The sequence below is a fragment of the Bos indicus x Bos taurus genome, chromosome 15 (genome assembly GCF_003369695.1).
Source record: "Bos indicus x Bos taurus breed Angus x Brahman F1 hybrid chromosome 15, Bos_hybrid_MaternalHap_v2.0, whole genome shotgun sequence".
Taxonomy (NCBI): Eukaryota; Metazoa; Chordata; class Mammalia; order Artiodactyla; family Bovidae; genus Bos; species Bos indicus x Bos taurus.
In genome coordinates this window covers 74,610,983-74,627,629 of record NC_040090.1, presented here as the reverse complement: position 1 = coordinate 74,627,629, position 16,647 = coordinate 74,610,983, and the positions used below count along the sequence as shown (strand labels likewise).

Genomic DNA, 16,647 nt, shown 5'->3' with positions numbered 1-16,647 from the left:
GAAGAGAAAATAGGCAGAAAATTCTCTGACATAAATTGTAGCAATATAGTTTGGATCTGTCTCCTAGGGAAAATTAATAAAAACAAAAATAAAGCAATGGGACTTAATTAAACTGAAAAGATTTTGCACAGCAAAGGAAACCATCAACAAAACAAAAGGACAAACTACTGAATGAGAGAAAATATTTTCAAGTGATATGAAAAATATGGGGTTAATATCCAAAATATATAAACAGCTCTTATAACTCAATATTGAAAAAATGAAAAAAACTTGATTAAAAATGAGCAGAGGATTTGAAATAATGTTTACCAAAGAATATATAGAGATGGCTAACAGGTACTTGAAAAGATACTCAATGGTACTAATCATCAGGGAGATGCATTTCAGATTCATTTTGATATTTGGCAAAACTAATACAATTATGTAAAGTTTAAAAATAAAATAAAATTTAAAAAAAAGTAAAACTATAAAAAAAAACAAAATGAGAAATCACCTCACTCTTATCAAAATTACAAATATAAATGGGAATGGCGAAGGCATGGAAAAAAGGACACTGCAGGTGGGGATATAAATTGGTACAGTCATTGTGGGAAATAGTATGGGGAATTCCTCAAAATACTAAAAGCAGAACTACCATATGATCCAGCAATTCCATTCCTGGGTATATATTTGAAGAAACAAAAACAGTAAATTAAAAATATGTATGCACCTCAATGTTCATAGAAGCATCATTTACAGTAGTCAAGACATGGAAACAACGTGTCCATCAAAGAAGATGTGGTATGTGTGTATACACACACAATGGAATCTACACATACATACACACAGTGGAATATCATTCAGCTAAAAAAAAAAAAAAAGCATTCTGCCATTTGCAGTAACTTAGATGTATCTAGAGAGAATTATGGGCTTCTCCTGTGGCTCAGCTGGTAAACAATTCACCTGCAATGTGGGAGACCTGGGTTCAATCCATAGGTTGGGAAGATCCCCTGGAAAAGGGAAAGACTATCCACTCCAGTATTCTGGCCTGGAGAATTCCAAGGACTGTAGAGTCTTTGGGGTTGCAAAGAGATGGACACGACTAAGCAACTTTCAGAGAGAATTATGTTAGTGGAATAAGTCAGACAGAGAAAGTCAAATACTGTATATTATCACTTATTTGTGAAATCAAAACAAGTTGCAAATGAAAATATATAGCAAATCAGAAATAGATTCACAGATACAGAGAACAAACTAACAGTTACTAGTGGGTAGAGGAAAGGGAAGATGGGCAAGATTGGGGCATGGAATTAAGAGACACCAAACTAGTATGTATAAAATAGATAAGCAACAAGGATATATTGTATAACACAGGGAAACATGGCCATTATGTTAAATGGAGTATACGCTCTAAAAATATGCATTCACTCTATTATAAACCTAAACTTTGGCCACCTGATGCGAAGAAATGACTCATTGGAAAAGACCCTGATGCTGGGAAAGACTGAAGGCAGGAGGAGAAGTGGACAACACAGGATGAGATGGTTGGATGGCATCAATGTCTCAAAGGACACGAGTTTGAGTAACTCCGGGAGTTGGCGATGGACAGGGAGGCCTGGAATGCCGTAGTCCATGGGGTCACAAAGAGTCGGACCTAACTGAGCAACTGAACTGAATTGATCTGAAACTGATATAATATTGTAAATCAATGATACCTCAATAAAAACATATATCCACACATCAGAATGATCAGGTTAGAATCCAAATTCATTCATACCTTTTGGATGTTTCTTAACCAGAAATTAACCAAAAGCAAAGCTTATTCTTCTCTTAACAGAAGAAACAAATCAAACAATTAATTGTTTCCTTTAATTCACTTAAAAATAGGTACCCAAACTTATAGAAAGTATTATGCTAGATTTTATGTATGGAACATCAAATAAAATATACTGCCTCTGTTTTATAGAGAAGATGGCCTTATAATTTTTATTTAAACATGTAAATTCACAATCACAAAATATGCAAGTACTAAAAAGGGAAAGATCATCACTTACAACCAAATTTATCCCAAATCATCACCATCCAGATGGTTCCAACATACTCTAAAACCCACAGTCAGTTAAGGTCATGCTGAAACCTAGACACCATCATAAACAGATCATTAGGAATAGTTAAGTTCTCTGAAAATTTTCAGTGTTAAAACAACACTGAAAATTAGAATGGAAAGTATTTGTTTTTCAAATGCTGGATAGAAAAAAAGCATTGTTTTTGACACTTCTACCAAATACATATTTCTAAATATAGAAGCTGACCAAATTTCAATAAATCTGCAGTTAATTTGATTAGCTATTAAAAATAAGATATTCCCATGAGCCAAAATAAACATAAGACTATATAGCACTTAACCCTTTTTCATTCTCAACAACTAGTCATGCCTGTTATACTTTCAGAATTTGTATCCTGATAAACCTAAACAATTTATTTAAAATTAAGGAGAACATAAAGTTTTCCTTGCATTTCTTCTATATCTCAAGTGTGTCCAGCTTGCCTTGATACTCAGTGAATTTAGCTCTCTCTCCATTTTACAGACAGAATTGATCTGTATATGAAACAAAGAGATTAAAAAAGTAGCTGCTTTCTTGTTAACAATTACTCAAATTACTGCACAGGTATAGCTCCCCTGAAGTCCATGCTAAGAGGTAAGACAATCTCCATCAAAAATAAACATATTTGAGTGTTGTATTACCATGGTACAAATTTATCTCTGTGTAAAAAATGATATTGTGAACAACTGTATACATGTTCCTGTGGTTACTTGATACAATACACATTTTTTATCATTATTTTAAAATAACAAAGAGAACCAATGTACATGATTAATTTTCTATTAGCAAATAATATTTGCTAATAGAAAATGTACATGTACACTGAAATAATAATGCCAGTCCAGTTTAAGAAGCATTAGGTAATTTTTATGGTACTGTCTAGATTAAAACATACTTTGATGTATATTGCTTCATATATTAATATGAATCCAGTGGAAAAATATTTATTTTTAATATAGTTTATGTAAGATGAATAACATTTAGATGACCTAATAAATTAGTTAGTTCTCTGTTTAATCTCAAAAATACTGAGAACATTTATTAATATTTATTCTCATTTCTCGAGGATGCTGAATCTGGCTTTCTTTAGTTGATGGTTTAATTTTATATCACCCCAGGAATTACTGACAATTTTAGATAACTTTTAACATTTTATTTGTCTTTAAAATTAAAATAACAAATAAAATTCTCTAAATTAAGAGACAGTTACCCCTCCTGCAGCCCACCACCGTGCTCACAAGGAGAAATTAAACTGTATTCTGATTAATTACACATCTAATACCACCAGTGCACAGCTGATAAGAGTCAGCTTGGTTTCCTGCACTGAGGTAGGCTCTGTTATCATCATGACTTCCTGGGGGACCAATTCAATGTGCACTTGCACAATTTCAAAATGATCACAGAGGAGCTATAATCCATTTCTCTTTCTCAACTGCCATAGGCCAGTCAGACTTAATATTATCAGGCACCTGTTTTCAGTAACACTTTTGTTTTCATATTTCTTTTAAAGTTCTTAGGCAGCACTCGCTGACAGTGACAAAGTTCTGTGCTATTTACCACACTGCCAGTAAGAAGAAGAAGAGTATTTGTATAACCTTATCAATGACAGACATTCTCTGTTCAATAGTGTATCATCCTTGTGGCAGAAAGAACAGACTGTCACCTTCCCAATAAAATGGATTTAACCCAATGGAGGAGAATGGGTCAAAGCAGAGAGAGGAAAAAAAAAAAAAAAAAAGCTTTATTTGAGAGGTCTTTTTTAAATTAATTCATTTTTTATTGAAGGATAATTGCTTTACAGAACTTTTCTGTTTCCTGTACAGAGGTCATTTTTAAAAGCAATACAGCTTATATCAAAAGCATCTGAAAGTAATCCAGGGAAAGTAACTAGATGTACTTATGTAGAAGGAGGTCAGTGCAGCTTTGAGCAACGGGATTTCCCCTTTTGCCTCACCTTCATGTTACCCATCATGTTGAAAGCATTGCTGTAGGAGGCAGCTTTCTCATTATTCTCCCACTGGTTATTATATATGTGATGTTGGGCATATAACAGAATCTCCCTGAGCCTCATCCCTATTGAGAGTGAATGATATCTTACTTGCCCAAGTACAAGGAATTGGCCCTTATGATCTCCAAGTTATTTTTAATTTAAAGATTTATAAATGCAGTAAGATGAATACAATTTTAAATTTAGAAGAGATATAGATATATTTAGCTTTGATAAATCAAATTATATATTAAGTCTATAACTTTCACAGAAATATATAAATAGACTTGTGATGTTAACAAATATACTCTAGTACTGGGGAGTACAAAAACATTTTTCAAAAATCTTCAAACAAAAGAATGTGTGTTAATGAGTCTAAGAATAGCTGCTTTCAATCAGAATTATTCTAATAATACATATTAAAAAATAAATATTTGTATATGACATGTTTTACATGTACAATCTCCCCTAATCTAAGGGTCCTATCAGACCATTCCATTACATTTCACAGAAAGAAATCTATTTGCGATAAACATCATTGTAATAAATTTCCCCAACTGTTAAACATTTAAAAAGAAATTAAAATAATTACTAGTCACATTTCAAAAGGAATGTAGTGATTATGAAATCCATTGAATAGACTATTCCACATAATAGAGCAGAAAAATTAAGCCCTTTAGCTTTTGTTGCTATTGTTTATTTCTTTCAACATGGAGATTTGAATGAAAAGCAATTTACAAAGAACTCTGGAATGTCAAGATTGCTGGGAGAAATATCAATAACCTCAGATATGCAGATGACACCACCCTTATGGCAGAAAGTGAAGAGGAACTAAAAAGCCTCTTGATGCAAGTGAAAGTGGAGAGTGAAAAAGTTGGCTTAAAGCTCAAGATTCAGAAAATGAAGATCATGGCATCCGGTCCCATCACTTCATGGGGAATAGATGGGGAAACAGTGGAAACAGTGTCAGACTTTATTTTTCTGGGCTCCAAAATCACTGCAGATGGTGACTGCAGCCATGAAATTAAAAGACGCTTACTCCTTGGAAGGAAAGTTATGACCAACCTAGATAGCATATTCAAAAGCAGAGACATTACTTTGCCAACAAAGGTTCGTCTAGTCAAGGCTATGGTTTTTTCTGTGGTCATGTATGGATGTGAGAGTTGGACTGTGAAGAAGGCTGAGCGTTGAAGAATTGATGCCTTTGAACTGTGGTGTTGGAGAAGACTCTTGAGAGTCCCTTGGACTGCAAGGAGATCCAACCAGTCCATTCTGAAGGAGATCAGCCCTGGGATTTCTTTGGAAGGAATGATGCTAAAGCTGAAACTCCAGTACTTTGGCCACCTCATGCGAAGAGTTGACTCATTGGAAAAGACTCTATGCTGGGAGGGATTGGGGGCAGGAGGAGAAGGGGACGACAGAGGATGAGATGGCTGGATGGCATCACTGACTCGATGGACGTGAGTCTGGGTGAACTCGGGGAGTTGGTGATGGACAGGGAGGCCTGGCATGCTGCGGTTCATGGGGTCGCAAAGAGTCGGATACGACTCATCGACTGAACTGAACTGAACTGAACTGGAATGTCAGTCAAGTTGCTTGTAAATCCAGAAACTTACTGTCTCCTCCAATCACTATCTCTATACATATTTGGAAGATGGTATATCTTTGAAGAAGCACTTTTAGAGAATACAACGACATGGATTTTGGCACAGTGAGGTTGAAATGTTGATGTTTCTTGTCACATGTATATTCATAACTAGGATTCAGTAATTAGGATTCCTCCCTTGAATGATTTCACACGTTCTTTCCTGAAAAGCTTAAATTTTACTGTACTTAATTAATTTCATATTGATAAAAAAAGTTTGATCTTTAAAGCTTTTTTAAGCTCAGCTAATGAGGTTATTAGATCACAGTGCTTGCACTGTGACTGTTTCAGAAATAAAGATACAAAGAAATTCCTTTTTATTTACTGTTGACTAATACAAGATTATTATTATTAAACATTCACAGATTAAAACATTCACAGATATCAATAAATATGAGGTAGAAATGAAGACTAGGCATGGCTATTTTTACTGTCTTATGCACACTTAAAACCACTTTATTGAGGTGTTACTGATATATCAGTTCAGTTCAGTTCAGTTCAGTCATGTCCGACTCTTTGTGACCCCATGAATTGCAGCACGCCAGGCCCCCTGTCCATCACCAACTCCGGAGTTCATCCAAACTCGTGTCCATCGAGTCGGTGATGTCATCCAACTATTTCATCCTCTGTTGTCCCCTTCTCCTTCTGCCCCCAATCCCTCCCAGCATCAGGGTCTATTCCAATGGGTCAACTCTTCAAATGAGGTGGCCAAAGTATTAGAGTTTCAGCCTCAGCATCAGTCCTTCCAATGAACACCCAGGACTGGTCTCCTTTAGGATGGACTGTTTGGATCTCCTTGCAGTCCAAGGGACTCGCAAGAGTCTTCTGTAGCACCACAGTTCAAAAGCATCAATTCTTCGGTGCTCAGCTTTCTTCACAGTCAGACTTTCATATCCATACATGACCACTGGAAAAACCATAGCCTTGACTAGACGGACCTTTGTTGGCAAAGTAATATCTCTGCTTTCTAATATGCTATCTAGGTTGGACATAACTTTCCTTCCAAGGAGTAAGTGTCCTTTAATTTCATGGCTGCAATCACCATCTGCAGTGATTTTGGAGCCCAAAACATAAAGTCTGACATTGTTTCCACTGTTTCCCCATCTATTTCCCATGGAGTGATGGGACCAGATGCCATGATCTTCATTTTCTGAATGTTGAGCTTTAAGCCAACATTTTCACTCTCCTCTTTCATTTTCTTCAAGAGGCTTTTTAGTTCCTCTTCACTTTCTGCCATAAGGGTGGTGTCAAATCTGAGGTTATTGATATTTCTCCCAGCAATCTTGATTCCAGCTTGTGCACTTCTAGCCCAGCATTTCTCATGATGTACTCTGCATATAAGTTAAATAAGCAGGGTGACAATATACAGCCTTGATATACTCCTGTTCCTATTTGGAACCAGTCTGTTGTTCCATGTCCAGTTCTAACTGTTGCTTCCTGACCTGCACATAGGTTTCTTAAGAGGCAGGTCAGGTGGTCTGGTATTCCCATCTCTTTCAGAATTTTCCACAGTTTATTGTGATTCACACAGTGAAAGGCTTTGGGATATAAGCTGTAAATATTTAGTGCATACAAATTGATGAGTATGCAATAAGTTAATATGCATGAAATCACCAGCATCTATGCCATAAACACATCTATCACCTCCAAAAGTTTTCTCCTGCCTTCTTTATAATCTATTATTATTGTTTTTAATGTTGGTGTTACTGTTGTCTTTTAGTGGTAAGAGTACTTAAGATCTATCCTCTTAGCAAATTTTTAAAGAATACCACTTATACGAGTAATCTAAAATAGTCAAATTTATAGAATCAGAGTAGAATGTAGTAACCAAGAGCTGGAGAGAGTGGGGGAAACAGGAAGTATTGGGCCAAGGGTACAAACTTTCAATTATACAGCATGCATACTTCTTAGAGATCTACTATTCAGCATAGTGCCTATAGTTAGTGATACGGTATTGAATATTGTTCACAGTATGCTTTTACAGCTACTGTCTTCAAGAGATCAAATCTAGTTTTCTACCGCATGAATCTGGTCTTGACCCACATGATTTGATTCAGTCAATGAGGCATTAGTAAACATGACACAGTGGTTTGAAATATGCTTGCAAATTAGATGGTGTCATATAGTCTAGACCACTGAATGATCAGATGCATAAGCAGGTCATTCACACTGCCTTTCTAGGAACCAATCATCGGTAGCATGGCTGAGACCACAAATGACACCATCCAATTCTACTCTTGCAACGCTCTTGGAGACTACAGAAATCAGCTGAACCTGCCCAAACCAAAAGAAACATCAAGCTGACTTTCAGAACTGTGAAAAAGAATATTTCTGAAGTTTCTGTGTTGTTGTTGTCATTAAGTTCATAAATTTAAGGGTGGTTTGCTATGGAGTTAAACCTGGAGAAGGGCATGACAACCTACTCCAGTATTCTTGTTTGGAGAATTCCACGGACAGAGGAGCCTGGCAGGCTGCAGTCCATAGGGTTGGAAGGAGTCGGACATGACTGAGCGACTAACATTTTCAAAGCTAATTAGTGCACTATACAATAAATTCATATTTAATATACTATGTGGATTGAATTTCTGTAACCAGCAGTTCTCTAGTCTTAAAACACACACCCACAAATGTACAGATGTAATTCACTCCTTCCTGAACTTCTCTTTTCCAAGTTATCTGTCGTTTTTTTTCCTCTGTTTTCTTCCTCAGTTCAGCCTCTCAGAAAACAAAGTTAATAGTAATTATCTAATTTTCCTCCTATACAAATCATTTCACAGCTTGTTATTATAAGAGATTACCCCACTACTTTGTTAAAAATAACTTTCATTAGCATTAAAAGGAAACGGTTTTAATGCTAATCTGATGTAACCTTCCTACAGCATTGCCACTGCTGATCATTCCGTCTCTGAATCTGGTCCATTATCATTTTCCTAGCGTGCATATGTGTTCAGTCACTTCAGTCATGTCCGACTCTCTGCATCCCTATGGACTGTAGCCTGCCAGGCTCCTCTGTCCTTTGGATTCTCCAGGCAGGACTATTGGAGTGGGTTTCCATGACCTCCTCCAGCAGATTTTCTCCACCCACACATGGAACCTGTGGTTTTCTGCATTGCAGCAGGATTCTTTACTGCTTAGCCACTGGAAAGCCATCACACTTTAGAGTTTCCTCCAACTCACCCTCCATCCATTTCAACCTACACCTTCTCTTGCCTCTTTAGTGCATACTTCTCAGAATTATTTCCTTGCCTTAGACTCATTGTTATCTATATAACCCTTGGGTGATTATTTTCCTTCCCAGAGCTTCAGTTTCATCCACACTTAACTTTTAGCTCAGCTATCTTTCTTAAAAATCTCCATCTGAGTGTGTCACAGATACTTGAAGCTCAACATGTGCATTACTTAGTTCAGTATTTCCTCACTCTAAACTGCACTCCCTTTTTAATTACTACCCAAGCAAATGGCAATATCATCTACTCCATAAACAAACAGATAACCTTAAATATTTATTCTAATACAAAAAAATTAATCATTTACCAACTTCTATATATTTTATTGCCAAAAAATTTTGAATCTCTCATCTCCTGTTGATGCCCTTCACTACTGTCTTATTTTGGGTTCTAGTCATATCAATATTTGTCTAGATGAAACATTTAGAATGCAATTCTTAGTCCATTTTTTTCCCATAAATTCATAACCAGTTTTCCTGTTTATTAGTATCTTATATTAATAGTGTACATGTGTTACAAATAATAGACTGGTATTGATATTTTATTTTTAACTGAAATACATACTTTATTCAGATCTCCTTGCTTTTTACGTATTTTTTTTCTTTTGCAGAATCCTATCCAGGCTCACTTATTTATTACACCTCCTTAGCCTTCCTTTCTGTGACAGTTTCTCCAATATTCCTAGTTTTTTATGACTTTGAAAATATTGAGGAGCATGGTTCAAGTGTTTCATAGAATGAAAAAATGGGATTTTTATGATATTTTTCTCATAGTCAGACTAGAGTCACATGCTTTAAGAAGGAAAACCACAGAAAGGAGGTGCCATCCTCATTACATTATATCCAGGGTAAATGCTATTTCTTCTGATACTGGCCTTACTCATCACTGGGTTGATGTAGTTCTTAACAGTTTCCTCCACTGTAAAGCTACTTTTTTAATCCCCCTTTTCCATTCTGTACATTTTGGAAACAACTCACTATGTGCAGTTCACAGTTAAAGAAGGGCAAGTTACATTCCAGCTCCTTGAGAACATAGCATCTACCTAAATTATTGAAATTTACCTACCTGGGAATCTTGTTTATTATTTCAATTATTCAATCACTTATTTACATCAATATGACAGTTATTAGAGAGAGATATATATATATAGCTATAAATACATAGCCATATATATGCATTGCTATAAATACTTGTGATATGTAACCATTTGTATCTACATTAAGCTAAGCATGAGTTCATACTGAAGTCTCCCAACTCTAAACCATTATCACTTGGATCATTCTAGCCTTCTTCTCTGCTCATTGGTGACCTCTAACTTCAACAATGAGACAATTGGCTCCCACCATCCATCATCCATTAACTTAATTGTTCAAATCCATGTATGAGCTTTTAGAGTTGCTAACACAGAGAAATAGCATTCTTAACTAGAGTACAGTCTCAAAAACAGTTTGTTTGAAAGTTATGTGGATCAGTCTCTTTTTTCCCCCTACTCCCCTAAGTAGAGGTTGCTTCATACATTTGGAATGCATTTGTAATAGAATTTTTGTTATATTCTGCATTTCATTCTGAGATTATCTAACCTCCTAAATTATTATTATTTTTTAATTTATTTTTATTGAAGGATAATTATTTACAGAATTTTGCTATTTTCTATCAAACCTCAACATGAATCAGCCATAGGTATATGTATATCCCCTCCCTTTTGAACCTCCCTCCCATCTCTCTCCCGATCCCACCCCTCTAAGTTGATACAGAGCCCCTGTTTGAGTTTCCTGAGCCGTACAGCGAATTCTCGTTGGCTATCTATTTTACATATGGTAATATAAGTTTTCATGTTACTCTTTCCATGCATCTCACCCTCTCCTCCCCTCTCTCCATGTCCATTAGTCTACTGTCTATGTCTGTTTCTCCACTGCTGCCCTATAAATAAATTCTGCAGTACTGTTTTTCTAGATTCCATATATATGTGTTAGAATATGGTATTTTCTTTCTCTTTCTGACTCACTTCACTTGCATAATAGGTTCTAGGTTCATCCACCTCATTGGAACTGACTCAAAGTCATTCCTTTTTATGGCTGAGTAATATTCCATTGTGTATGACATAAATCAAAGCAAGCTCCTCTATGATCCACCTCCTAGAATAATGGAAATAAAAACAAAATTAAAGAAGTGGGACCTGATTAAACTTAAAAGCTTTTGCACAGTAAAGGAAACTATAAGCAAGGTGAAATGACAACCCTCAGGATGGGAGAAAATAATAGTAAATGAAACAACTGACAAAGGATTAATTTCCAAAATAAAACAAGCAGCTCACACAACTTAATACCAGAACAATAAGCAACACAATAAAAAAGTGGGAAGAAGACCTAAACAGACATTTCTCCAAAGAAGACATACAGATGGCTAACAAACACATGAAAAGATGCTCAACATTGCTCATTATTAGAGAAATGCAAATCAAAACTACAATGAGATATTTTTAAAATTATGCACATTAAGGTTTCCTTTGTGTTATAAGTACTATTGGTTTTGATAAATGTGTGTTATTTTCCCACCGTTACAGTATCACACAGAATAGTTTTCCCAAACTGAAAATGCCTGTGCTTCCTTTACTTATTTAGTGACCGTCTGACCCCAAGCCCTGGAAATCACTGATCTATGCACTCTCTATAGTCTTTCCCTTTCAAAAGATCATATATATAAAAGAAACATACAGTGTGTAACATATTCAGACTGGTTTCTTGCACTTAGCAATATGCATATAGTATTCATTCATGTATTTGCATGAGTTGACAGGTCATTTATTTTTATTACTGAGTAATATAGCATTATATAAAATTTCTACAGTTTATTAACTTATTGAAGGGCATCTTGGTTATTTCCAGTTTTTGATGATGATTATTAAAGTTTCTGTAAACTTTTTGTGTGTGGGTATTTTGTGTGCCATCAATTTTAAAATCAGTTAGGTAAATCTCTGGTAGTTCAATTCCTTTGTTAGAGATAAAACTATTTAGGTTTGTAAATTCTGCCATACTGTCTCCCAAAGTGGCTGTACCATTTTGCTTCCCTACCAGCAATTAACAAAGTTCATGTTTTCTTCATCCTCAAGAGCAACTGGCATTGTTTTTTTCTGGATCTTAGCCATTTTCATATGTATAATGGTATCTTATTATTGTTTCAATTATGAGTATATTTTTAATATAAAGTTGTATATCCCTATGAAAGCTGTCAAATTTTCATTGCTCCAATAGACAGTTTTTAAATCTAAGGTTGTGTAAGAGTTCTATATTTCCTACTTAAACACAGAAAAGATACTCCATGCATTAAAAAATGAATAAAAAGAACAAAGAGAAAACACAATCTGGGTCTTATTTTTTAAATCAGTTTTCTTGGTTCAAATAACATCATCAACATAAAATATGCTTATGACCTTGATAACCTACATTATCTGTAATAATAATCAAGGTACCATGCAAAACAGGTCCTGTAATATGATACTCAAACAGATAACCAGGAAAAAAAAGTAAAGAATAATAATAAAAGAATAATAAATACTGAACATAAATATTGCCAAGTAACAAGAGGATTAATAAGGACTGTACTTCTAGAATAATTTGTTTAAATAAGAAGGTGAAGGTGAAAGAAAGGTTTTGAAAATAATTATCTTTGATAAGGTATCATTTCAAGTATCTAATCAGTTTTATTCAAACATCAGATGAATTCATGTTTTAAATATAACTAATATATATATATATGCTTCATATTAAATGCAGATGATTAAAGATCAAATCTCATGTAATAATTAGAAATGGCCTTTGTTTTTGACATTTTTGTCTTCATTTATAGTATTTGAATAGCAACTTACCTCCAAGCTCAGCCTCATTTCACTGGAAAGAACAGTACCTAGATTCCCTTATGAGCTGCAAATCTAGTCATCAGGCCATCAGGGACACCACCTCAGGCTGACAGATTTTGTCTTTCCATGACTAAGATAAAATACCTTCTTTGAAGTGACAGTTTATTGCAGGGGGATAAGTTGGGTCAGTGCATGAAAATAAAACTTTGGAGTTATATTACAATCTGTCAGTCTTCCTCCATCTGGCATCATCATTTTATTATTTATTAATAAAAACATTGGATACCAGTCAAAATTACAATTTTGGATAAAATAACATATTGCATGGAACATACTAAACTAAAGTAATTATTTGCTATTTATTTGAAATTCAATCTTTAGCTGAGTATGTTTTATTTCATCTTCTAAATCCACCCCCATTTCTCTCAGTTACTTTATCAGTTCAAGAGGAGAATGGTATTGACAAGGGGAAAGGGAGACCAGATCATCAGAAAAGATAATTCTGCACAGAAAAAACCTGATAGGATAGTATTTAAGGATTCCATATCTTTTGTAAATAACTATAATCATAATGGACCAGGGTGTTCACTTAAACTTTGAATGTCTGAAACCATTCACTTATTTCTCATGTTTTCACAATTGTCTCTACCCATATTTTATAATGATGGTTTAGATTGTAAATTAAAGTCAATAAGATGGGATGGATACTCATTTTACTAACATTTATATGACATTTTTCTACGTACCTTATTATATGTGCAGTGCTAACAGAAGTTTAAGGGTTGCTTTATCTTCTTTTGTTGTAAAGGGTGAATCATGATATAAGTTTAAATGAACACCCAAGGCTGTATTTAATGAAGACCTTTATATTTTTATTTGATACATAAGGCAGGCTTTTTTACCTGAAAGACACCCAGTGACTGACAGAAACACAATAAGTTTCCAAGAGGAAGCCATCCTTGGTGACTAGGATTCCCTGTGTCCCAGTGTGTTTAGCGGCTCTGATGTTTCTTCATTAAAAAATGCCCTGTTGAGACAGATAATACTTTTCAAAAACAGAAAAGAAAGTAAACATACAAAAAGACCAACAAATAGAAACCAAAAACTCATAATAGAGTGATAAATAACTTTCAGTGCCAAGGTCAGATTAATATATACTTGTATATTGACAATAATAATAAAATTTCCATTAAAATGAATGCACAACACAAAAACTTTGGAAAAGTGATAAACCTTCCCTATCACATTTATTTATATTGAATACTCCCTCACAGATAATAAAAACATCAAGTTCTAATGGGGATAATTTTTTCTCACAGGGAATGTATAATAGCTATATTTATTATGTTAGACAAATTACTGGAGTAGAAAAATAGGGTAGAAGAACCAGTTACATTAATATATACTCCTCTACTCTAGAACATAACTAATGATCAGTTAAGCAAGTGATTTTACATATTGTGTCTGTAGCTCATCTAAACCTCCACAGGGAATTTTTTTCATTTAATTATTAATGTCAACTGCCTTTGTTTATAACTCCTGTGATTATCTGTACTGTACTATAGTTCCCTCTTTTTGTGAGTTATTTTCTCAGCATCCTTTGCTAGCCAGAACCGAAGGGAAATAGGGATTTTCATGAATATTTAACACTTTCTGTCCAATGCCATTTTTATAACAATAACTAGTATAGCACATTAATATTTCCTTTATCTGTCCTGAAACACACAATAAGATGAAACTACAAAATTCCAGCATAAAACTTAATACTCAAAAACTTGAAAATGTGCACTAGAAACTCTTGTAATAGACAAGCAATGTCTGAGTTTTCAGGTGTCAGTTATCAGTGTCCTTGGGTAAAAGCAACTAAATTGATAAATAATTGTGCAGTGTGTTGATTTTAAATAACAACTGCTTCTTTGCAACTGGTTCTTCCCAATAGACTTAGAATTTCAGGTCATCTCTTTCATTCAGGAAACAACTTAAAAATATAGAAAAGCATTTTTCCTCTAGTTAGGTCAATTCAATATAGACAGACCCAAAAAGGGAAATCTCATTAGTGAGTCTTCTACTGAAATGTTAGTTTCATCTTATTTACATTTTAAAATCTAAGCCTTCAAAATCTACTTTAATCACAAGGTGAGGGATCACTAATGGAGAAAAAAGTTAATGAGTTATAAGACTTGTTTCATAGACACCCTCTTCAAAAAGATACTTTTCATCATTTTTTTTCAAGTAAATATCAGGAATAAATACAGTTTGAAGCACAAAACGACCTTATCACTAATTTTTACAGTTTAAAATATTTTCGTTATTTATACCCTGCTTTTCACCAGAAGGCAAAGAAGAAAGTCAGCACTTCACACATAATAGAGACTTAAAGTTGTTGGAATAACAATTATGATTTATGAAACTGCATATTTAAATTAGTGAATTATTAATCCATGACAAAATAGGTATTTATCAAATTGTGAGAGTTCTGAGATATTAATACAGTTTTGCTTAACTTATTTTGATGAGCTTAGTCCACATCTTGCAAAAGGGTATTTTCCTTCTTTATCTACAACCTCTTCTGATGTCTTAGGGCTTCCCTTGTGGCTGAGCTGGTAAAGAATCTGCCTGCAATGCAGAAGACCTGGGTTTGATCCCTGGGTTGGGAAGATCCTCTGGAGAAGGAAAAGATAACCCACTCCTGTATTCTGGCCTGAAGAATTCCGTGGACTGTATTGTCCATGGGGTTGCAAAGAGTCAGACGCGACTGAGCAACTTTCACTCTGATGTCTTATTCCTCATCAAAATGCAAATATTTTCAGAGCATTTATATGCTGTACACTGCAAACATCAAAGGGAAAATACACATGCATGCATACATGGTCACACACCACCCCCACACATACACAGAAGTTAACCATGGGCTATGAGGCAAATAAAGGCTTCCCTGGTGTCTCAGTGCTGAAGAATCTACCAGCTAATGCAGGTTTGATCCCTGGGTCAGGAAGATTCCCTGGAGAAGGAAATCACAACACACTCCAGTATTCTTGCCTGGAGAATCCCATGGACAGAGAAGCCTGGTGCACTGCAGTCATTGGAGTTGCAAAGCATTGAACATGACTTAGCAACTGAACAACAAAATGAGGCCAATAAGCAGGGCTATGCGAGTGTAGCATAGATGCAGAGCCATCAAAAGAGAAATACATTGGTAAGGACAGCAGGAGCTGGGAATAGTGCAGAAGTGTACAACACAAATTCAAGAAGATATTGAGCTTAGACACATGTCTTACTTTTGCACGGGACAGAAATGAACACACGGATGAATAAATCAGTATCAGACAGTGATTGACACTGAGAAAATCAACAGAGTGAAGGGACAGTAAGAGGGCAGAGGATAGAGGTTATTGTTGTAAGGGTTCATGGAAGGCAGTTCTGATAGATGACACTTAGGTTCAGTTTTCATTTTCAACATGGCATTATAGAAAAATCCTTATGTTCCAGGCACATTTTTAAGTTCTCAAATAAGAATAGTGAATTTTATAACTAAAATAATATATTTTATGTTAGAATTTCTTCAAAGAGAAAAATATCCTGTGTTTGTGTGTGTGGCTATGTGTGTGTATTAATTTTCAAACATCAGTGCTTGGTCTTTAGGGCTTAAATGCAAAAAAATAATAGTTCTTCAAAAGCTGTTCTTTTTTAAGATGCCTAACTGACAGTCTCTTTTTGCTTGCTTGCTTTCTTCTCACTCTGTCTCTGAAGTAAAATAAAAAATAAATGAAATAATCTGAAATAAGTTTGTATATGCTTCTCTGGAAAACACATTTATACCATGTCTTTAATAAAATACTTGTATCAAG

General features: G+C 34.8%; 1 protein-coding gene across 4 annotated transcripts in view; it reads right to left on the bottom strand.

Moving 5' to 3' along the window:
• The window catches only part of CNTN5 (contactin 5), a 1,679,852-nt gene that overhangs the window by 931,137 nt on the left and 732,068 nt on the right, over window positions 1-16,647 (bottom strand). For all 4 annotated transcript variants that reach the window (XM_027563907.1, XM_027563903.1, XM_027563906.1 and 1 more), the window contains one exon: window positions 13,702-13,826. In XM_027563907.1, the coding sequence (XP_027419708.1) occupies window positions 13,702-13,756 (55 nt within the window). In that variant the 5' untranslated portion in view covers window positions 13,757-13,826. The remainder of the gene's footprint in view (window positions 1-13,701; window positions 13,827-16,647) is intronic.